The sequence below is a fragment of the Bos indicus x Bos taurus genome, chromosome 11 (assembly GCF_003369695.1).
Source record: "Bos indicus x Bos taurus breed Angus x Brahman F1 hybrid chromosome 11, Bos_hybrid_MaternalHap_v2.0, whole genome shotgun sequence".
NCBI classification, from domain to species: domain Eukaryota; kingdom Metazoa; phylum Chordata; class Mammalia; order Artiodactyla; family Bovidae; genus Bos; species Bos indicus x Bos taurus.
The window spans coordinates 86308429-86331256 of record NC_040086.1 but is presented as its reverse complement, the minus strand read 5'-3'; the positions used below and the strand labels follow the sequence as shown (position 1 = coordinate 86331256).

General features: G+C 52.2%; 1 protein-coding gene across 2 annotated transcripts in view; it reads left to right on the top strand.

Moving 5' to 3' along the window:
• Nucleotides 1-22745, top strand: part of HPCAL1 (hippocalcin like 1) — a 117648-nt gene extending 94903 nt beyond the window's left edge. For both annotated transcript variants that reach the window (XM_027556093.1, XM_027556094.1), the window contains exons 3-5: nucleotides 16302-16697; nucleotides 19511-19616; nucleotides 21854-22745. In XM_027556093.1, coding sequence (XP_027411894.1) covers nucleotides 16320-16697; nucleotides 19511-19616; nucleotides 21854-21951 — 582 coding nt within the window. In that variant the 5' untranslated portion in view covers nucleotides 16302-16319 and the 3' untranslated portion in view covers nucleotides 21952-22745. The remainder of the gene's footprint in view (nucleotides 1-16301; nucleotides 16698-19510; nucleotides 19617-21853) is intronic.
• The last annotated feature ends 83 nt before the right edge of the window (nucleotides 22746-22828 follow it).

The following is a 22828-nucleotide window of genomic DNA, read 5'->3' as shown; positions in this document are numbered from 1 at the left end:
GTCATCAAGGCTGCGGTGTGTGGGCCCCCTGGCCAGGACGCTTGCTTCCTCTCCCACAGGGAGGACGTTGCCTTGCGGGAGGACTGCAGCTCACGTCCGGCTCGGAGAACTGGAGTAGAATTGCAGACTCACTCTGCCGCCTGCCTGCAGGTCTTTCCCACACGGGCTTGGTTTACATGAGTCACTGCACAGCCGGCCAGGCCCAGGCAGCTGGAGGAATTTACTCCACAATGTGCGAGCGCTGGTGGCCCAAACCTCCGTGTGTAATAAGCCAACTAGGATGAGGGCGCCCCCCGTCTACCATGAACTCTGTCCCCCAGGGCTGACCGAAGAGGGAGCAGATCTATCAAGGGGCTGGTATGGGGGCTTCTGAAGTCTCAGATCAGCTCCTGCCTCCAGCCAGCAGCGTCCAGTCTGCTGTGGGCTCTTAGGTTTCCTTCAAAAGAGCGTTAGTTTGCAGCCGGCTCTGGGTCCCCGAGAAGGAGATGCCCTGTGATTCACAACGTTGTTTGATTCAAACTTAAGAGCTTTTGTTGTTGGATTGAACAGGGGCAGAGCCCTGCGTCCCAGGCTAGATTCATTCTGAGCGTTTTCAGGGGGCATGGGCATTTGCTGGGGAGGGTGGGGGGGCATTACCAGCACCCCCTTCCAGCCCCCCTTCTGTTGCTCCCTATGACCGCCTCCTCTGCCGTCTGCACGGCGTTCCTGGCACTCTGTAGTCAGGCTCACCACTCCCGTCTGGGTATCAGTGGCATGGGGTGGGTTCTCTCCCGGTCCCCTCGCCCTGGCAAACCCCATTCCCTTTGTCCGCCCACCCGGAGCACTCCGGGTCCCTTGTAAGCAAGCCTCACTCGATACCTTACTCTTGTCATGGGTGTGCTCGAGGGCACAGGGGGCACCTGGAGAGGGGCCCTGTGTCTCATTCATCCTGGCGTTTCCATGCCTGACACAGAAGGGGCCTCAGGAACGTGTGTGGGCCAAAGGGAACAGATTTCCTCCTCACACCAGGCTGGCGTTCAGGGATGTGCCCCCGCTAAGCCTCACAGTTGCCTTCAAACGAGGCTTCAGCTGGGGCAGAGGAAGCCCCGGGCTCTGGGGACTCTGCACTTTAACCCCCAGCAGGCTCGCTCAGGCTTGCCCCTCACCAGGCTGCTGGCTGTGCCCTGGCCCGGCCTCCAGCTCCCTCTGCAGACACGTGGGCCTCACCTCTGGCCGGATGCGTAGCAGGGACAACGGCCTTAAGGAAAATCACGGTGTCTTGGTTTTGGTCCTACCTCAAGCCCTTTTCCTGTGCGTCAGCGATTCCGTGGAGGGAGGCTCACCCTCCGGGCCATTTCCTCTTCCTCTCCCTGTCGTGTTCTTCCCGCAGAGGCTCATTTATGTCTGATCCACCAACCTGCCTTCCTTCCCTGGGGAAGCAGCTCAAAGCACTCATCCCCTGAAGATTCAAGTAGCCGTGACCTTGGCTCTGGGGCGAGGCACACCAGGCATAGGACCACATAGCTGGGGTGTGTTCACGGGGGAGGGAGGAGATGGCCCCAGCCCGGTGAGTGGACTGCGGGTTTGACACCTCCAGGCCCCCTCTTCTGCTGCAGCTGGTCCTGTGCTGGTAGATGGAACTTTCCAGACACCACGTCTGAATTCCAGAATGTCCCTTCTTGGAGCTTGAAGTCATCCATATTCCTGATGTTTTTGTGTCTGACTCTTTGTGACACTATGGTCTGTAGCTCACCAGGCTCCTCTGTCCATGGGATTCTCCAGGCAAAAATACTGCAGTGGGTTGCCATGCCCTCCTCCAGAGGATCTTCCCAATGCAGGGATTGAACCCGAGGCTCTTACGTCTCCTGCATTGGCAGGCGGGTTCTTTACCACTAGCACCCCCTGGGAAGCCCAGGTACAGAGTCAGAAACTGTTAGAGCAACAGGGTCCTAGAGGAAACCCGTTCACTTATTCATCTGTTCATTCATTTGGGCACCGTGCTAAGCCCTTGGTCACACAAGCATTATTTCAGATATTTTGACTGAGCCCTGGTTGTGTGCCCTGTTCTGGGAACTGTGGAGATGTAGCAGTGAACAAAAGCAGGGAGTCAACCATGTATCAATACAGTACCAAGTAGTGGGAATGGCCACGGAAAGGGGCCAGGGTGAGGGCAGATGCTACTCAAGATGGTCTCCCTGGAGGAGGTTCCCCCAAGAAGACTTGAGCAAAGACGTGAACACTGAGAAAGTGTGCCTTGCAGATACTGACGGGAAGGAGGGGCAGCCCAGGTGGTGGTGGTGGTGGTTCAGAAATGCTCAGACATGTCTGACTCTTTGTGACCCCGTGGACTTGGCTCCCTGTCCTTGGGGAACTGCAGAATCAAAGACCTTGGGGCTAGAACATGCTAGCATGCTCTCCTACTGGCATAAGTGAGGTATATACTCTTTGCTCAAGGAACTCACAGTCTAATGAGGGAAAAACATAAGTAAATGATGTACTAAAAGTTGAGGTCACAAGAGAAATAGGTTTAAAAATGCTACTAGAATACAAAAGGAAGAACAACTGTAGCAGGGTTGGAAAATGCTTCCATGAGTAGGTGGCATTTGAGTTGGGCTTTGGTGGATGAATAGGAGTTTGCTGGCAGCTGAGGTGAGCAGCCACATGGATGAACGGTGACTTCAGAGGCACAAGGTGTTCAGGGAAAGCTACACGGCTCCTCTTCCTGTTGAGTGAGTGGTTCTTCAAGGGGAAGAACATCCTCTTGGGGAGTCTCCTTTCCTTTTCTCCACCTCTTCTTTCCCCCAGCCTCACGGAGGGCATGTCAACTTCAGGAAAGTGGAAGGGGAGAGTGGCTCAGATAGGGAGATTTCTCTGCCTTGCTTGGCCAGCCTGCCTCTTTCCTTCCTTCTTTCCCTTCTCTTTTTTCCCTCCTCCTTCCCTCCTTTCTTTTATATATTAAAAAAAATACTTATTATTCATTTATTTGGCTGCGCTGGCTCCTAGTTGCAGCATACAGGATCTTCCAACTTTGTTGCAGCATGTAGGATTTAGTTCCCTGACCAGAGGTCAAACCTGGGCCCTCTGCATTGGGAGCATGGAGTTTTAGCCATGGGACCACCAGGGAAGTCCCTCTTTTATATATTTTTTAAAGCTTTGGGAGCTCTTGGGATTTTAAGCTGCTGGGGCAGGTCCAGGAGTCAGGAGGACACTCAGTTGGATTTCTCAACCAAGTCACTGCTTGGAGTCCAACCAGCTGGTGAAGCTCTGATGCAATAGGCTTTCAGGAAGCCTCTGGAAATGGGCTCCCCAAGGCCTGTGGTCTGAATTTAGATTTAGGTGCACCCGGGAACCGCCGGCTCCAGAGGTGTTACTGACCCCCTCGTCCCCCAGCTCTCACCTGGGCTTCGTGTTCTCCCTCAGAAGAGGAGGAGGAATGCCCTGTCTCTTCAGCCCCTCCTCCCATCCTTACCCGTAGCGGGGACTAGACCTAGGTCTTCATTGCAGCTGGTCTCCGGCAAAATTCTTGAAGCTGCTGAAAATAGAAACTCGTGGGTCTCACCTGTAATTATGACATGCAAAACACCACTGTGTTACACTCATGGGCACCAAGGAGTGAAATAAACACAGGCCACCTCTCCCAGCTGGTCGCAGTTAGCAGTGGGCCTGCAGTCGAGGTGCTAATGAACTTGGTGGCCCCCTAAACCAGGCCCCTAGGATGTACCCAGTGCTGAGCAGTCACTAGAAATAAAACACAGCCACCTACACATATAATTTTACCTTTTCTGGTATCCGCCTTTAAAAAGTTAAACAAATGAGATTAATGTTACCAGCATAATTAACTTAACCCACTGTATCTCAAGTGGTATCATTTATCATTTCACTTGCAATTAGGAGAGAAAAATTATTAATGAAATACTTTCTCCCATATTAAGTTGTCAAAATCCAGTGTAAATTTTACTCCTAGAGAACATATATGAATTCAGACCGCACACATTTTAAGTGCTCAATAACCCCATGTGACTAAGGGTTCCTGTATTGGACAAATCACAGCTTCAGTTCAGTTCAGTTCAGTCGCTCAGTCGTGTCCGACTCTTTGCGACCCATGAATCTCAGCATGCCAGGCCTCCCTGTCCATCACCAACTCCCGGAGTTCACTCAGACTCAGGTCCATCGAGTCGGTGATGCCATCCAGCCATCTCATCCTCTGTCGTCCCCTTCTCCTCCTGCCCCCAATCCCTCCCAGCATCAGAGTCTTTTCCAATGAGTCAACTCTTCGCATGAGGTGGCCAAAGTACTGGAGTTTCAGCTTTAGCATCATTCCTTCCAAAGAACACCCAGGGCTGATCTCCTTCAGAATGGACTGGTTGGATCTCCTTGCAGTCCAAGGGACTCTCAAGAGTCTGCTCCAACACCACAGTTCAAAAGCATCAATTCTTCGGCGCTCAGCTTTCTTCACCGTCCAACTCTCACATCCATACATGACCACAGGAAAAACCATAGTCTTGACTAGACGGACCTTTGTTGGCAAAGTAATGTCTCTGCTTTTGAATATGCTATCTAGGTTGGTCATAACTTTCCTTCCAAGGAGTAAGCATCTTTTAATTTCATGGCTGCAGTCACCATCTGCAGTGATTTTGGAGCCCAAGAAAATAAAGTCTGACACTGTTTCCACTGTTTCCCCATCTATTTCCCATGAATCACAGCTTACAGGTGGAAAAACTGAAGCGCCGGCCAGGTGAAGGGGGCGTGGCAGGGGCGGGGTCAGGAAGCTGGGAGGCGGGGTCTCTTGGGGAGCCTGCCCGACTGCACCCTCTAGCGTCCACCCAACCTCGCTGCAGCCAGCGCTGCCGGCGCACCGGGTCCTGGCAGCTGACACAGGCCTTGGAACAGGACCGGCCCCTCAGAGCAGCCGCACTAGAAGCTAAGGCAGCAGGAGGCTTGCTTCCCCACCTGCTTACTTGGAGGAAAGAAGGACGCAAATGCCGTCAGCCTCTTTTCTCCCTAGGACAGGGGCTCAGCCCAGGAGGAGTGTTTGTCCACGAGTCACCAGAAAGACCCAGGGCTGGTGCTGCAAGAGAAATGACACAGACTGCCTGTTTTCTTCTGCCCGCTTCCAGCCCACTGTGTCCTTTTCTGCCCCAGACAGAACAAGCCAGTCTCATCTGGGCCCTCCCGTCCCTTGAAGTGCAAATTCACGGCCTCGCCCCTCCAGCCTCCTCCCCAGCTTTGGCCTTTTATCAGGAGTTGGTTCTTCCCACCTCTCCCATCATATTCCCTCCAAGTGTTTCTGAGTCTGCTTGGCCTAGCAAGCTTTGGAGATCTGGGTTGATGAAAGCGTTTTGGAGCAATGGCATGAAATGTCTACCCACGCTGGCAGCCGGCATTGAGCTGTGATTAATGGGACATTCGAGCCCTCAGTTCCAGGAGACTCTCTGGTCGGCAGATACAGTTACGCCATTAAAAAAAAAAGGCTTTAATTTGCAGGCAGTACTGACTTTGGGTTAAATATTTTCATAGGGCTCCCCAGCTACGTGTTTACTTTTTTTTTTCTGTTCCAATTTAGCACATTAAGAACAATAACAGAGTAACTGAGAACCAGAGAGATGGCTTTTAGGGCTACACTAACTCCCTCCCTCATTTTTCCATTACTGTGAATAAAATGTCATCTTTGAGGCTCTCAGAATGCTGTTGCTTGTCTAATGCAAGCCCTGCTTGGTCATGACGCTCTTGAAGCCCAGTAAGAGCTTGAATCAATTGCCCTCCCCCGGCACGTCTGTTCTGAACCCCATCTTTCACTGGAGATGAAAGTTAAGATTTTCTAGTAAATGAAGCCTGGGGTGTTTGCCTGACAATAGGGCCAGGGGGCCATTTCTGCTGGGAAGTGGGAGTGTTGGCTTTGTCATTGCAGAAAGCCTTGCTTTTTGTCAGCCATCTTTTCCAGCCAGGCGATTGTCAATAAGTTGGTTCATTGGCTTAATTTGTAATGGAGGGGTCACTGGGGTGCAGCGTTCCACTGTCTCTGTTCCCTTGAGGCTGCCTGCTTCAGGCCGAGAGCCTCCAGGAGAGAGAACTGGAATAAGGTTCTTCTTAGATATTTCATCTGAGCCTTTGGGCAGCACGCACAGGCCCATGCAAGGGGGGCTGAGAGTGCTGTGTGTGTGTTAGTCACTTAGTTGTCTCTGACTCTTTGGGACCGCATAGATTGTAGCCCACCAGGCTCCTCTGTCCATGGAATTCTCCAGGCCAAGAGTATGGGAGTGGGTAGCCATTCCCTTCTCCAGGGGATCTTCCTGACCCAGGGACTGAACCTGGGTCTCCTGCATTGCAGGAAGATTCTTTATCATTTGAGCCACCATTAAAGCCCGACTGGGAGGGCTGGTGGAGCTTTATTTGACATTCGTGGGCCCCTTCATGGCTTCACAGTGAGAGTCCCAGGGGGAAGGTTGTCTTGCAATACTGGTGAGAAGGTTAATGTTGTGGGGGGAGGTTGTGCAGAGGAAGTGGTCACCAGCTAGGAGCACCTTGGTGGCCTCCATCTCTGCCCATGGACTCTGGTGCTGAAAGTGGCCTGGGGAGTTCCCAGCCCCACCTGCCCCCAGACAAGCTTCTGCTCCCCAGAAGCCTCAGTTCTTTGTCTCTAAGATGCAGATGATGGAGATGGCCTTGCCTCCTCCCAGCCCAGTTGAGCATGACCCCTACCCACAGTGCCTGGAATCTGCCACGTGCCCTAGAGCTGACCTTTGGGGTCAAGCCTCCGGTGGCTTCTTAAGTCTCCTTGTCATTCAGAGTGGCTTCCACCTGCCATCTTCCTAGCAGACTGTCTCGGCCCTGTGTGGGAATAAAGGATTCCTCTTCAGAGGCTGGACTTCCTCTTGCTCCCCCCTCACCCCAGCACCTCTTTGTGTCACTTATTATGCCCCATCTGTATGCCACAAGGAGCCATGAGAACAGGCCCTGCGTCCCCAGCCAGTTGGAGGACCAAGGGGACTGGAATATTCTGGGCACACCCCGTGTACCCGGCCTGACCCCAGACCCTGAGGACACGCAGAGGGCGAGGGTGGCCTGCACTCCTGGGCGCCGGCTAGTGGACACGTGGGCACGAGCATTTGCACAGTTACGTTTGCTCCCTGTTTGTTGGGTGCAGGGTGTGATGAGGCTCGCAGGGCTCGTAGACAACGAGTTTCCAGATTCTTCCAGGGAATGCTGCAGTGCCTTCTCCGACTCCATTGCCTTTCTTGGGAGGAGGGGAGCGTTCACCCATATGGTGAGAGGCTTCCCCATCTCAGAGAGGGACACAGGGTTCTTCGACCAGAGACCTCCAGACGCAGGGATCCTAGACGATCAGACCCCAAAGGGGCCCAGAGTGGTCCCTCCACCGCCCGACCCTCCCTGAAATACACCCTGCCCTTTTGAAACTTGTGGTAAAACACAGGCACAACATAGACGTGACCATCTTAGCCATCTCTAAGTGTGCGGTTCAGTTGTGTTCAGTGCGTTCACACTGTTATGCGGCCAGTCATCTCCACTCTTTTCATCTAAGTTCAGCTTGTGCTCTTAGGGGATTTCTACAACCATAAATCCCCCCAACCCTGGATTTTTACCTGGCACCCCAGGGGGACTTTGACATCCTTGTAATTGCCTTGAACTTGCTATGGCGGTTCACTTCAGTCCAGTCGCTCAGTTGTGTCCAACTCTTTGCAACCCCATGGGCTGCAGCACGCCAAGCCTCCCTGTCCATCACCAACTCCTGGAGTTTACTCATGTCCATTGAGTCGGTGATGCCATCCAACCATCTCATCCTCTGTCGTCCCCTTCTCCTCCCACCTTCAATCTTTCCCAGCATCAGGGTCTTGTCAAAGGAGTCAGCTCTTTGCATCAGGTGGCCAAAGTATTGGAGTTTCAGCTTCAGCACCAGTCCTTCCAATGAATATTCAGGACTGATTTCCTTTAGAATGTACTGGTTGGATCTCCTTGCAGTTCAAGGGACTCTCAAGAGTCTTCTCCAACACCACAGTTCAAAAGCATCCATTCTTCAGCACTCAGCTTTCTGTATAGTCCAACTCTCACATCCATACATGACTACTGGAAAAACCATAGCCTTGACTAGATGGACCTTTGTTGACAAAGCTTTTTAATATGCTATCTAGGTTGGTCATAATTTTGTTCCAAGGAGCAAACGTCTTTTAATTTGATGGCTGCAATCACCATCTGCAGTGGTTTTGGAGCCCAGAAAAATAAAGTCAGCCATTGTTTCCACTATTTTCCCATCTATTTGCCATGAAGTGATGGGACCAGATGCCATGATCTTAGTTTTCTGAATTTTGAGCTATAAGCCAACTTCTTCACTCTCCTCTTTCACTTTCATCAAGAGGCTCTTTAGTTCCTCTTCACTTTCTGCCAAAAGGGTGGTGTCATCTGCATATCTGAGGTTATTGATATTTCTCCCGGCAATCTTGATTCCAGCTTGTGCTTCCTCCAGCCCAGTATTTCTCATGAGGTACTCTGCATATAAGTTAAATAAGCGGGATGACAATATACAGCCTTTACATACCCCTTTCCCAACTTGGATCCAGTCTGTTGTTCCATGTCCACTTCTAACTGTTGCTTCCTGACCTGCATACATATTTCTCAAGAGGCAGGTAAGGTGGTCTGGTATTCCCATCTCTTGAAGAATTTTCCACAGTTTGTTGTGATCCACACAGTCGAAAGCTTTGGCATAGTCAATAAAGCAGAAATAGATGTTTTTCTGGAACTCTCTTGCCTTTTCGATGATCCAGCGGATGTTGGCAATTTGATCTCTGGTTCCTCTGCCTTTTCTAAATCCAGCTTGAACATCTGGAAGTTCATGGTTCATGTATTGCTGAAGCCTGGCGGGGAATTTTGAGCATTACTTTGCTAGCGTGTGAGTTGAGTGCAATTATGTGGTAGTTTGAGCATTCTTTGGCATTGCTTTTCTTTAGGATTGAAATGAAAACTGACCTTTTCCAGTCCTGTGGCCACTGCTGAGATTTCCAAATTTGCTGGCATATTGAGTGCAGCACTTTCACAGCATCATCTTTTAGGATTTGAAATAGCTCAACTGGAATTCCATCACCTCCACTAGCTTTGTTTGTAGTGATGCTTTCTAAGGCCCACTTGACTTCACATTCCATGATGTCTGGCTCTAGGTGAGTGATCATACCATCGTGATTATCTGGGTTGTGAAGATCTTTTTTGTATAGTTCTTCTGTGTATTTTTGCCACCTCTTCTTAATATCTTCTGCTTCTGTTAGGTCCCTACCATTCATTTCTGTCCTTTATTGTGCCCATCTTTGCATGAAATGTTCCCTTGGTATCTCTGATTTTCTTGAAGAGATCTCTAGTCTTTCCCATCCTATTGTTTTCCACTAATTCTTTACACTGATCACTGAGGAAGGCTTTCTTATCTCTCCTTGCTATTCTTTGGAACTCTGCATTCAAATGGGTATATCTTTCCTTTTCTCCTTTGCCTTCTGCTTCTCTTCTTTTCACAGCTATTTGTAAGGCCTCCTTAGACAACCATTTTGCCTTTTTGCATTTCTTTTTCTTGGGGATGGTCTTGATCCCTGTCTCCTGTACAGTGTCACGAACTTCAGTCTATAGTTCTTCAGGCACTGTATCTATCAGATCTAGTCCCTTACATCTATTTCTCACTTCCACTGTATAATCATAAGGGATTTGATTTAGGTCATACCTGAGTGGTCTAGTGGTTTTCCCTACTTTCTTCAATTTAAGTCTGAATTTGGCAGTAAGGAGTTCATGGTCTGAGCCACAGTCAGCTCCCAGTCTTGTTTTTACTGACTGTATAGAGCTTCTCCATCTTTGGCTGCAAAGAATGTAATCAGTCTGATTTCGGTGTTGACCATCTGGTGATGTCCATGTGTAGAGTCTTCTCTTGTGTTGCTGGAAGAGGGTGTTTGCTATGACCAGTGTGTTCTCTTGGCAAAACTCTATTAGCCTTTGCCCTGCTTCATTCTGTACTCCAAGGCCTAATTTGCCTGTTATTCCAGGTATTTCTTGACTTCCTACTTTTGCATTCCAGTTCCCTATAATGAAAAGGACATATTTTGGGGGTGTTAGTTCTAGAAGGTCTTGTAGGTCTTCATAGAACCATTCAACTTCAGCTTCTTTGGCATTAGTGGTTGGGGCATAGACTTGAATTATTGTAATATTGAATGGTTTGCCTTGGAAATGAACAGATATCATTCTGTCATTTTTGAGATTGCATCCAAGTACTACATTTTGGACTCTTGTTGACTATGATGGCTACTCCATTTCTTCTAAGGGATTCCTGCCCACAGTAGTAGCTATAATAGTCATCTGAGTTAAGTTCACCCATTCCAGTCTATTTTAGTTCACTGACTCCTAAAATGTTGATGTTCACTCTTGCCATCTCCTGTTTGACCACTTCCAACTTGCCTTGATTCATGGACCTAACATTCCAGGTTCCTGTGCAATACTGCTCTTTACAGCATCGGACTTTACTTCCATTACCAGTCACATCGATGACTGGGTGTTGTTTTTGCTTTGGCTCCATCTCTTCATTCTTTCTGGAGTTATTTCTACACTGATCTCCAGTAGCGTATTGGTCACCTACTGATCTGAGGAGTTCATCATTCAGTGTCCTACGGCATAAGTACATGCTACTGACTTTTAAAGGGTAACTCTCTAAGTCAGCCCTTTAATTCAGCTGACTGAGTGTGGTCAAGAAATCAAAGCAGAGGTGGGGGGGCCCTACTTCGGAGCTGTGAGGTCTCCCTAAAGGAGACTGGAAACTCAGTGATGGATTCCTGCCATACCGTCCTAAAAAATGTGGTCTCCCATCAGCCCTGACTTTGACAGCCGCAGATGTTAGTCACTCAACCTTCAAGACAATGGTAGGAAAACATGTTTTTCCACCCACGGTTTCTTGATAGTTTCCCCCCCCAAGGAAAATTTATCTTTTTTTGTTTCCTAAACACATCCCTCAAATTCTCCCCACCTTGCTTTTCTTCTCTCTACAGCTGGGAGTGCCAGGCCTGCCCTGACCACCTCCCAGGGTTCAAGGTCAATTGTTGAGCTCTGTGGTCAAGCTCAAGATGGACTCCTGGTCACATCCTGGTCACATCCCAGCTCCAACAGCTGTGGGACCCAGGGAAAGTTACTTACCACCCCCAAGCCTCGGTTTCACCATTTATAAAATGATCTGCACAGCCCCTGGCCCAGCTTGAGTGCTTGATGAACTGCAGCTGCAGTTAGAATGACCGTGGTGGGGTTTTTGATGCTGCAGTGGACCGATGCTGCCTTCCATGCGCTCCGGCCTTGGGGAACTCTGTTCAAAGGCAGGATCCATGCCTGATACACCCATCGCAGAGTCCTGCCATCCGGTGAGCCCCAGAACCCTCAGGAAGGGCTCCCCCCAGAGGGGCCAGGATGCATCAAGGCTCTGCTGGAATGCCAGCTTTGCCAGAAACTGCTTCCCTGGTGGCTCAGATAGTAAAGAATCTGCCTGCAGTGCAGGAAGCCTGGGTTCGATCCCTAGGTGAGGAAGATCCCCTGGAGAAGGAAATGGCAACCCGCCCCAGTACTCTTTCCTGGAGAAGCCCATGGAAAGAGGAGCCTGGCGGGCTATAGTCCACAGGGGTCAAAAAGAGTCAGACACGACTGAGTGACTAACACACTTACCTGCCTCCAGAGTTAGCAGGTGTGTGTACATCTGTGTACACAACCAGGACCACCACCACCACGGTGGGAAGACCCACTCCCCCCACACTGATGCACACTCTGAGCCAGGCCCGGGGAGGGAAGAGGACTCTGAAGCCTCACATATCTGCCTGCAGGGACACGTGAGAAGGGCTGGGAAAGCTGAAGCCTCCCCAGGCAGACCTTGGAGCCCCTGGCTGTCACCTCCTAGCAGTTGTATTGACCGTCCTTGTCCCATCCCCGATATGGTCCCTTCCTCTCCATAAACATCTTCCTCCCCATAAACATCTTCCTCTCCATAAACATCTTCCTCTCCATAAACATCTTCCTCTCCATAAACATTTGTCACATCAGGCGGAGGAGGAATTAGGAGTTTGGCATCTTGTGGATCTTAAAGAATACAAATCGCCAGCACGTTCTGAGGCCATCTGATACCATGGTTCTGAGCGGCGGTTTGGTTTTCACTGAGGCAAATGGATTCTAAAGGGACTGATCCTGGGAATTCGCTGGCAGTCCAGTGTTCAGGGCTCGGTGCTGTCACTGCCAGGGCCCAGGGTTCGATCCAGGCTCAGGGAACTAAGGTCCTGCAGGCTGTGCCATGCAGCCACAAAAAAAAAGATGTGAAAGGACCGACCCTGAGCTCTCGGAGCCCAGAGCTTCCCAGAGGTGGCTCGTTTCCATGATGAGAAGGAATGCTTTAGGGAAAGGATGTGCGTTGACTATCAAGGCGGCCAGGAAGGCCATGTTCATGACCACGTTGTCCTCCCGCCCTCCCCAGGCCCTTCCTCCCCTAGCTGCCCCCAGGAAGTTGTGAGATGGGGCCAGATGATCAGGTCCGAGGGCCAGCTTTGCCTCCGGAGCCTCCCGGTCAGCTTCCTCCCTGGTGAAGCGGGACGAATACAGGCGAGGTGTCTGATTAAAAACAAAAGTGTCCCACGTCCAAGGACCTTCTTGTGGTTGTCCTTGATGCTGGCAGGTCAGGAGTTAAGCCTTTTGGAACCACAAGGCCCCTAACACAGGGTTCTGCCCCACAGACATTGATGCCACGTGTTATCAGCTCAGTTCCCTGGGCAGCTGTCTTAACACAGTACACTGGACAGCTTCAAAAACAGAAATGTATTCTCTCACAGTTCTGGGAGGCCGAACATCTGAGGTCAAGGTGTCAGCAGGCCTGGCTCCTTCCGAGGCCTTTCTTGGCCCATCGACAGCCGTCTCCCTGTGTCCTCACGTGGCCTTTCCTCTGGGTCTGCATCCCAAGCTCCTCTATTCAAGGGCACCAGTCAGATTGGTTTTTAAATACTTTTGGCCTCACCGCACCATATGAGAAGTTAGTTCCCCAACCAGGGATCAAACTCTTGCCCCCCACCCCCTTGCATGGGAAGTGCAGAGTCCTCACCATTGCCAGGGAATTCCCATGGCCTCTTTTATCTTAATGATCACTCTGAGGGTTGTGTCTCCAAATACAGCCACATCCTGAGGTCCAGGAGTTAGGAGGTCAGTGTGTGAATTTGTGGGCAGCAGTTCAGTCCGTGACAGCAGCTGGCCCTCTCTGCCGGCCTTTCTGGACACGTGGACGCACGCCACCAACAGAACAGCCTCGGGTCTCAGCGGAAGGAGTGAAGAGCGACGGTGGGTGGGTGCGGTGAGACCCTCCACATTGCAGCCCCCTCTGCACATGGGTGGCTGCCTTGGAAGCCAAAGGTGGGAGGCAGAAGGAGAGACATCTGAGACAAACCACTCCTCTCCCTCCCTGCAGCCGCTGGCTGGAAGACTCAGAACTGAGAGGAGCGTGGCAAATACAAAGCCTTGAGAGCAGCTGAACTGAGCAAAGGATCACAGATCAGCCTTTTAGTGCAGGAAATACGGAGGTGGACATGTGCAATCTGCAGGGCATCTTAGGTCGAGCCTGGGAGCCCTGGGGTGGGAGTAGGGTTGTGGGGGGTGGAAGGTGCTGGGGGCCATCGGAAACTGACAACCAATTTCCATAGCGACTTGCTGGTTTCCACTTGCGAGGATCAACCAACAGGTAAAGCAGAACGGAAAGTGGAGAGGGTAAACCCTGACCCTGTGAAAGTCATGGTTCCCACGCAGGACAGAAGCGGATGTGGAAGGGGGAGGGGAGGAGAGGGAGATTAAAAGGGGGATTAATAACTTAATCTCCCAGAGAATCAAGAGATCCCTGTCATGTTGCTGGACCGAGACATAGAGGATTCTTATGTGTGTGTGTGTGTTTTTTTTTTTAATAAAACTACAGAGTTCCACATTTGAAGTTACAAAAAGATTTACAGTAAAAACTCGCCATGTGACCCTTGTCTATCAGCCATCTCTCTTTCTGTGGTCAGTGTTATCATTTCCCAAGAAGTCATTCCGAGTATGAACAACACACGTAGATTTTCTCTTTCTTTCACAAACAGTGGCAAACTCTGTGTGCTGTCCTGCGCCTTTTCTTTTCACTTAAAAATACATCTTGAAGATTATTTTGCATCGATCGCAATGACAGATGTCTGGGTTGTTCATTATTACAGACAATAGTGCAGGCAGTGGTCTGTGTGCTGTGCGGCATCGCTTCAGGCGTGTCTGACTCTTTGAGACCCCATGGACTGTAGCCCACCAGGCTCTTCTGTCCATGGGACTCTCCAGGCAAGAATACTGGAGGGGGTTGCCATGCCCTCCTCCAGATCTTCCTGACCCAGGGATCAAGCCAGGGTCTCCTGTGTCTTCTGAGTTGCAAGTGGATTCTTTACCTTTGAGCCACTGAGGAAGCCTGGAAGTGGCTGTGCTGTACACAAGCTATTGGCATGGGTGGGAGCATCTCTAGATGTGTTTCTAGAAGTGGGGTTGCTGTGTCCATGGCAACATGTTTGTAATTTTGAAAGATATTCCCACCCCCACCCCCACCTGGGGGTTAGAAAAGGAACTTTTCTATAATTTAAATTTCTGTAAATTTAAATGTATGTAAACTTAAAGTCATAAAGTAAAAATAGTGACGTGTATAAAACTAGTAAAACCTGGGAGGAGATTGAAGAAAAAGGAATTGCTAGGGGAAATATGTGAACTGCATTGAATATCTTTCCAAATGGGGATTCAGTACATAATGTTTAGGATTCATAAAGGTTAAGAAGCAGTTCGAGAGACTTCCCTGGCAGTCCAGTGGTTAAGACTCTGTGCTCCCAGTTCAGGGGGCTCAGGTTCAATCCCCTAGTTGGGTACTAAATCCCCCACACTGCACAGTGTGGCCAAAAAAATTTTTTTTAAGATGATAAGATGCTAAAAAAAGAAAAAAAGCAGTTCAAGGTGGTTACCTCTGGGACGAGGGTGGAAAACCCTTTGTGTGTTTTTTATAATTTTATTTATGTTTGGCTATTTGGGTCTTCATTGCTGCTCCAGCTTCCCTTTAGTTGCAGAGAGCAGGACCTACTCTCTAGGTGTGGTGCTCGGGCTTCTCCTGTTGTGGGCTCTAGAGCACACAGGCTGCAGTAGCTGGGGTAGGTGGGCTCAGTAGTCACAGCTCCTGGCTTTAGAGCACAGGCTCAGTAGTTGTGGCACACAGGCTTAGTTGCTCTGTGGCATGAGGGATCTCCCCTGACCAGGGATCGAACTTGTGTCTCCTGCATTGGCAGGGGGATTCTTTATTGCTGAGATACCAGGGAAGCCAGAAAACCCTTTGTTTTCATTTTCTGTTCTGTATGCTTCGAAAGGGCTTCCTTGGTGGCTCAGTGGTAAGGAGTCCACCTGCAATGCAGGAGACACAGGAGATGTGGATTCGATCCTGGAGTTGGAAAGCTCCCCTGGAGGAGGACATGGCAACCCACTCCCGTATACTTGCCTGGAGAATCCCATGGAGAGAGGAGCCTGGCAGGCTACAGTCCATGGGGTCACAAAGAGTCAGACATGACTGAAGCGATGTAGCATGCATGCAGGGTCAGTCTTCTGTGCAGGCGTTAGGGGAAAACTCCATGGAGAGCATGCGTTTGCATGCCTGCAGTTGCCTGGGACTTTACTATGCACACTGGATACATCCTCTTGGTGCTAATTCCAGATCCACACAGTGCTCCCAACCATAGGTTTCTCAGAGGCCAAAACAAGAAGGGATTCCTTAAAAGTTTCTGGATGCCTGTTCTAAGGATAAAATCAGAACGCGGTGCCTGAAAGAGGAAAGAAATGCTCAGAACAGGGGGTGTGTGCTGCAGTCAGGGTGACAGTTTGGCTGGGAGCTGATGAAGGTGATGAGAAGGGTTTCATCCTCCAGGATTGTACAAACCGTGCTGGGCACTCATTCCCAGGGGTGAGGGCCTCATTCCCATTGATTTTATGTGACTGTTTTCTCCACATTTCCAATTCTGGAGGTCAGGATAGATCTTGCAGTGCGAGGCAGCCGGTCCTGATTCCACTGGAGCACCCGACCTTCCTCTTGGTACACAGACTAAGGGTCCCCCTCCCTGCAGGGGTCCTACACATACTGGGGACCGCTCATCACCGTGAAGGCCGGAGTCAGGCCTCTCGGGCCACTGGTAGGGGACACTCAGGGGACAGTCCTCTGACCCGATGGGCGGCCGTGGGAGGTGGGGATCCCTCCCCTGCACCCTGCCCACCCCATCTCCAGCCCGGCTTCTGTCTTGCAGGTGTCCCCACCGGCCGCCATGGGCAAGCAAAACAGCAAGCTGCGACCCGAAGTGCTGCAGGACCTGCGGGAGAACACGGAGTTCACAGACCATGAGCTGCAGGAGTGGTACAAGGGCTTCCTCAAGGACTGCCCCACCGGCCACCTGACCGTGGACGAGTTCAAGAAGATCTATGCCAACTTCTTCCCCTACGGCGACGCTTCCAAGTTCGCCGAGCACGTCTTCCGCACCTTTGACACCAATGGCGACGGCACCATCGACTTCAGGGAGTTCATCATCGCGCTGAGCGTGACCTCGCGGGGCAAGCTGGAGCAGAAGCTCAAGTGGGCCTTCAGCATGTATGACCTCGACGGCAACGGCTACATCAGCCGCAGCGAGATGCTGGAGATCGTGCAGGTGCGCCTAGGGGGCGGGGCCGGCCCCGGGGGCGGGGCCTTGGCAGACCCCGTCCACTCGGGGACCATGCGCTACTCCTCGGCCCGCCTCTGGACCTTCGGGGCCACGTGGCTGCCTGCCCCTCTTTCCTGCCCTTCAGAAAATGACTGGCTGTCGCCTGGCCAGCGGGCAGATGGTGATGAGAAGAGCCACTGTTGGGCTTCCCAGGTGGTGGCAGCAGCAGTTTAGTCGCTAAGTCCTGTCTGACTCTTGCGACCCCATGGACTGTGTAGCGTGCAGGCTCCTCTGTCCATAGGATTCTCGAGGCAAGAATATTGGAGTGGGTTGTCATTTCTTTCTCCAGGGGGATCTTCCCAGCCCGGGAATTGAACCCGGGTCTCCTGTATCACAGGCAGATTCTTTACCGACTGAGCTATGGTGGAGCAGTGGTAAAGAACCCACCTGCCAATGCAGGAGAAGGACCTTGTTTACCGATCATTGGTGGTACAAAAGCCCTGGCCTACATGCAGTTGATGAGCTGTGGTATCCCCAGTTCTGAGGCGAGGGGGTGTCATTCTGAGCATTCACAAACTCTGAGACTAGGTATGGTTGCGGGGTGGGGCAGTGCAGGAGTGTGATTTCCTGAGAGTTACCAGTTGTTGTTCAGTCGCTTAGTCATGTCCAACTCTTTGCAAACCCGTGGATGACAGCATGCCAGGCTTCCCTGTCCTTCACTATCTCTCAAGAGTTTGCTCTAACTCATGTCCATTGAGTCAGTGATGCCATCCAACTGTCTCGTCCTCTGTCATCCCCTTCATTTCCTGCCCTGCCTTCAATCTTTCCCAGCATCAGGGTCTTTTCCAATGAGTCGGCTCTTCACATCAGGTGGCCAAAGTAACAGAGCTGGGAATTATAATGGAGAGGACCCTTGACACTTGCGAAAGGCACCGCCAAGACCTTTTCATATTCCCCTATTTAAAAATGCAACAGACAGCTTGTCATGTCCTCAGGAACACACAGTTGTAAAGCCAGACTGAAATATTAGTGGTGATAGAATAAGCTCTGGCCCAGGAAGCACCACTTCAGAAAGCTCTTCTCTCCTGTCAACGACTCTGGCGGGGGAAGCTGTTTTCTGGCAAGAAACCAAGTTTTGTTCACTTCCCCGGGTTCCCGGGTGTGTGGTAGAGAGCCACAGAGCCTCCACTCCCTGGGTTCCCACCCCCTGCACCCCAACTCCTGGAGCCTGGGAACTCAGTTCTAGAATTCCTCAGAGGAGGTGTTCTCTAGTCCACACGGTAGAAACTTCTGGACTAAACCACACACAGAGGCTATCAAACTCAGGAACTCCTTGATCAGCAGCAAGTAGCCTGACCCATTTCCCAAACAGGTAGTTTGCACACCATGAGAATAAACCAGCTCAGGTTCAAGGGAAACCATCCTTCAGCCATTGATCCCGGCTCTTAGCAACAAGCAGTAGTGGAAAGAAGAGGTCTGCTTCCGGGGAATCACCTGTCCCGACCTACCTGCTGGCCCTTACCCTCCTCTGTCACTGGCCAAGCAAATTGGCCAGGCCAAAGCTTACAGACATGGCAGAGCCGTGAGAGCCGTAAGGGGTACCTTCCTGTCCAAATGGGATCTGGCTGCTAGGCCCCCAGACCGAGTTCCCAAACCCTAAGCACCTTCCCCCCATGTCGGCAGATGCTAAGCAGGACACCTGGCTGCTACACCTTCATCAAAACAGACTGGGCTCCAAGTGCATCACAGCCCAGCAGAGATGGGGAGGGTCTTGGCTCTGCCTCCTCTGCACTCGGACGAGTGCCTGGCGCTGTCCCAGGAGGGGGGCTTGTCCCAGGAGGCCCTGAAAAAAAACACACTTGCTGTGTGCTGAGGCCTTGCCACCCCTGCCTGCAGTTGGAGAGGGACCAAGGAGTACAGAGTATAATAGATATGAGAAGCCTCACTTGGGGTCATTGTTTTTGGTTTGGTTTTGTAAACCTGCTTTTTAAGACATTACAGTTTCCAGGTTTCTGCTGTTCTTGGTCTGTTGTTTGAGGAATGAGAGTATCAGTCAAGCCATTTCCGCATAGAATCCCCCAGTGGCACAGCCCCCTCTCTATCGCATGTTACTCTGATGAGCTGCTGGTCACCGGCTTCATCACGGCGCCCTGGACACACACACACACACACACTGATGCACATACACACATGCACACACCACTGGGCCTGGACTCTTGGACAGAGATGGCCTGCATGGTGCCGAGCCCTCGGATGGCAGCATCCTGAAGAGAAGGTTCTCGGTCCTGCTGGAGAGACCCATGGGCCCCGGGCCTGTCCTTTCTGGGGCTGGTGGTATGGTTTCCCCTGTGAGTTTCAGGGGATGTCTTTTTTGCTTCTCACCGAGGTACAGCAATAACGTCAAATATTTGTGGCTAAGCGTGCCGCGTGATGCACTGTGCACACATATGTCCGTGTCACGGCCATTGAGTTAGGGAGCGTCCCCAGCACCGCCCCCCCAGAAGGCCTGAGAGCTGTCCCACCTCCCGCCCCCAGACAGCCCCAGTCTTGCCACTGTCACAGTGGGTCATTTCACCTGTTCTTGAACCTCACGTAAATGAGGCTGGCTTCCTTTTGCTCATGTGCTGTCTGCAATATGCATGCATGCTATTGGGAAAAGCCCCAGAACATTCCAGCTGGGGAGGGTCCTGGAGCTGGTGGGCAGCCCAGCCTCTCCTCCTGCTGTGGGCGAGGGTAGGGGGTACAGATCAGGCCTCTGCCCCATCCCCCCAGGAGCACCTGGAACCTCTAAGCACACGCATCTGTGTGCCCCTTTGCAGGCGATATATAAAATGGTGTCCTCCGTGATGAAGATGCCAGAGGACGAGTCCACGCCGGAGAAACGCACAGACAAGATTTTTAGGCAGATGGATACCAACAATGACGGTAGGACCCCTGCATGTCTGTGCCACACTGCTGGGAGCAGAGAGGCGTTTGGGGCCTTTCCCCGCAGCTTCTGGGACCTTGCCCAGCCCAGTGCTGGCCAGTGCAACTATGCTGAGAGCTGGGCTTTGGAGTCCAGTATCCTGCCCCCTGAGCGGTAGTCTCCTCACTTCTAGAATGGGGAGACTGCGTGCGTGTGGGCATGTCCCAGGGGAGAAGAGGCAGGTGTGCCCATGGCACATTGGACCCCCGAGGGGCTGGGATCAGGAGTCCTGTGTGGTGGATGGATGGATGGCCCCCATCATCCCTCCTCCAGGCCCCAGTGGCCCCGGCGACTCTGTCGGGAGGTGCTGGCCTGTAGCAGCTGTGCCAGGCTTGCTGGGACCACACCACAGTAGAAGTGGTAGGTTCCGGGGGGGCGGCCATGGGGGCCTGGCAGGGAGGATGTGCCCCATGTTTCCTTCTCTGCCTTGGCTGTGAGCTTCTTTGGGGTCCACGCTGGGGAGGGTAACCATGAAACAGGATGGATCCGCATGAAGTGCAGCCCCAGAGCCATGTCGGATTTGCTTTTGAAGGATAAAGAAATGCAGCATTTAGAAAAGAAAAAGAGAAAATATCCTCTGCACTGTGCTTGGGGGTTGAAAATAAGCTAATGCATGGGAAAGCCCCCCACCCCCCCGGCCAAACCTTAAAGTGCAGTTTGCAGATGAAGGCCAAGGACTGAGCCAGCAGGGGAGGGGCGCGGCGGGGCTGCAGGCGCATCTACCCATGGAGACAGTTTTCAAAACACGATCAACATAAGACAAGATGGCCTTGCGCCTGGCGTGGCCTTTGGGCAGATTCAAAACATGTCTTCCACCCTCCAGGGTAGCAAGGCACAGGCTTTGGGTTCAATAGATCTGTTCCACCAGTCTTGGCTTTTCCGAACCTCTGTTTCCTCTTCTGTGAAATGGGGATAATAATTCAATCGCTTGTGGTTGTGAGGATCCAGAGGATCTGCTCTGACCTCTCAGCTCTGTGCATCTTCCTAGGCTATCCGTGAACGGGCCCGCACTTCTCCTGTGAGCCCGGGGATCGGCCCTGAAGCTTGGGGAGGGGGCTGGAGAGGCAATGTTGGGGGAGAGAAGAGTGAAGCAGGGGTGTGCAGAGTTCGGCCCTCGTCCTTCTCTGGGTTTGCCCAACACCCTTCCCACCTTCCCGGCCCCGGCTCGGAAAGCACAGGTAGTCACTGAGGCCACGGGTCCTGAGTCTGGCGGAGCACCAGGAGCATCCCGATGAGCACACCAGACTGTGCTCAGGGAGCCCCAGCCCCTTGCCAGCCCCGCTTTCTGCCCAGAGGTGAGGCTGGTGCTTTCATTAGCTCCTTGCTCTGAGTAAGTAAGTGTTAATTACTCAGTCGTGCCTGACTCTTTGCGACCCCCATGGACTGCAGCCCACCAGGCTCCTGTGTCCATGAGATTTTCCAGGCAAAGATACTGGAGTGGGTTACCATTTCCTTCTCCAGGGGATCTTCCTGACCCAGGGATCAAACCCAGGTCTCCAGTACTGCAGGCAGATTCTTTACCAACTGAGCTACATGGGAAGCCCCTTGCCCTGAGTGGTCAGGGTACAGTCTCCGTTAACCGTATGAACAGTCACAAAGCCCAGTAGCCCTCTGCATCATCCCAGGAGCCTCCTTTTCTGCTGGGGGGATGACTGCTCCCCTTCCCAATCTATCCCTTAGCCTGGGGTGGTTTAGTCTCCTGCTGGGGATGCTCTGGGGGTGTTCACGCCTTTGAGACAGGCGTAGCTGTGACCCCCCACACACAGGTGAAGACCCTGGGATGTGGAGAGATGGGTCGCTTGCCCGTGGAGGCAGAGCTAAGTGCCCACCAGTGTGCTGGGCATGGCCCCAGACTCCTGTGTTGGGGTCACTGGCTCTATTTCGTTTTACAGCTACAGAGGCAAGACAGAGGTTCCCCAAGGCACAGGTTGCCAGAATGCAGGGTCTGCTTCAAACCTAGGTCCCTCCCATATCTGTATCCTGGGTGAAGTACCACCAGTGATCAATGAAAGCCAAACGGGTTTTCCCAGAAATGCCTTCAAAGTGCATGGAGCCTGGACAGCATCCCGCTTCTGGAGGGCTCGAGACTCGGACCCCAGGAGGCTTCCCCGACCCAGGAGCTGTCCGTGTGTTCTCCCGAGGGTGGCACACAGCGAGCACTGGCTAACTCCTGTTTTTCCCGTCCTCCTTCCTGCAGGCAAACTGTCCCTAGAAGAATTCATCAAAGGTGCCAAGAGCGACCCGTCCATCGTCCGGTTGTTACAGTGTGACCCCAGCAGTGCGAGTCAGTTCTAAAGGGTTGGCGTCTGGACAGTGCAGAGAAACACAGGCTTGTCTTGCCATTTAAGCTTTGCTTGCAAAAGTGGATGCCTCCTCAATCATCCCTGCTCTCCCGGGGCAGCCAGGCGACATGTCGCCGCACCTGCCTGCCCGGCGGCTGCGCCCCACTCCTCACCTGGCCTCCTCCCACCCGCTCCCCGCCCCGGTCCCTCCAGGGCGACTTCCCGGGGATGTGTTTACGTGCAGGGCTCATGGTGTCCTTGCTGCCCGGGCACCTTCCTGCCCACAGGGAGCCCCGAGGACACGCCGAAGATACCAGTGGGACTTTCTGAGATCGCGCCAAGGCCAGCCGATTGATCTGTGATGGCAGGTGACGCTGTGGGAAAGATGGGGACAAGAACAGAGGGAGAGGAGACGGGCAAGCCCTCCCTGTGCATGGCTCCACCCAGCTCGTTCGTTTCCTCCGACCAAAACCGCTTGCACGTATATATACCGTGGTCTCCTTTCTTTTAATATATAAATTATATGTACGGTGAAGTGAAATGTAACGTGTAGGTTCCGTATTTAATGCCTCGATTGCCTTTGAAGCGTGGTTCCCTCGTGGCCTGTGATTCCCCACCCCCCGGCTCCCCCAAGTCTGGTTATTCTGTGGTATTTATGCCCTCAATCTGCCCTTCTCCAAAGGACATGCATGCATGCCCAGGGCCGTGGAGACCCTCCCATCCGTGTTGTGAACGCAGGTGTCTCTGTGAGGCTTGTCCTCCCTGTTGATTGGTCTGGCATTTCCTGTATTAAAATGATCAAATAAACGGGAGTTGTCTGAGTCTTATGTTGGCCCGCGACAGCCCCTGTTCAGCTGCCATGGCATGAGCGCTCTCTGGACAGGTGGGTC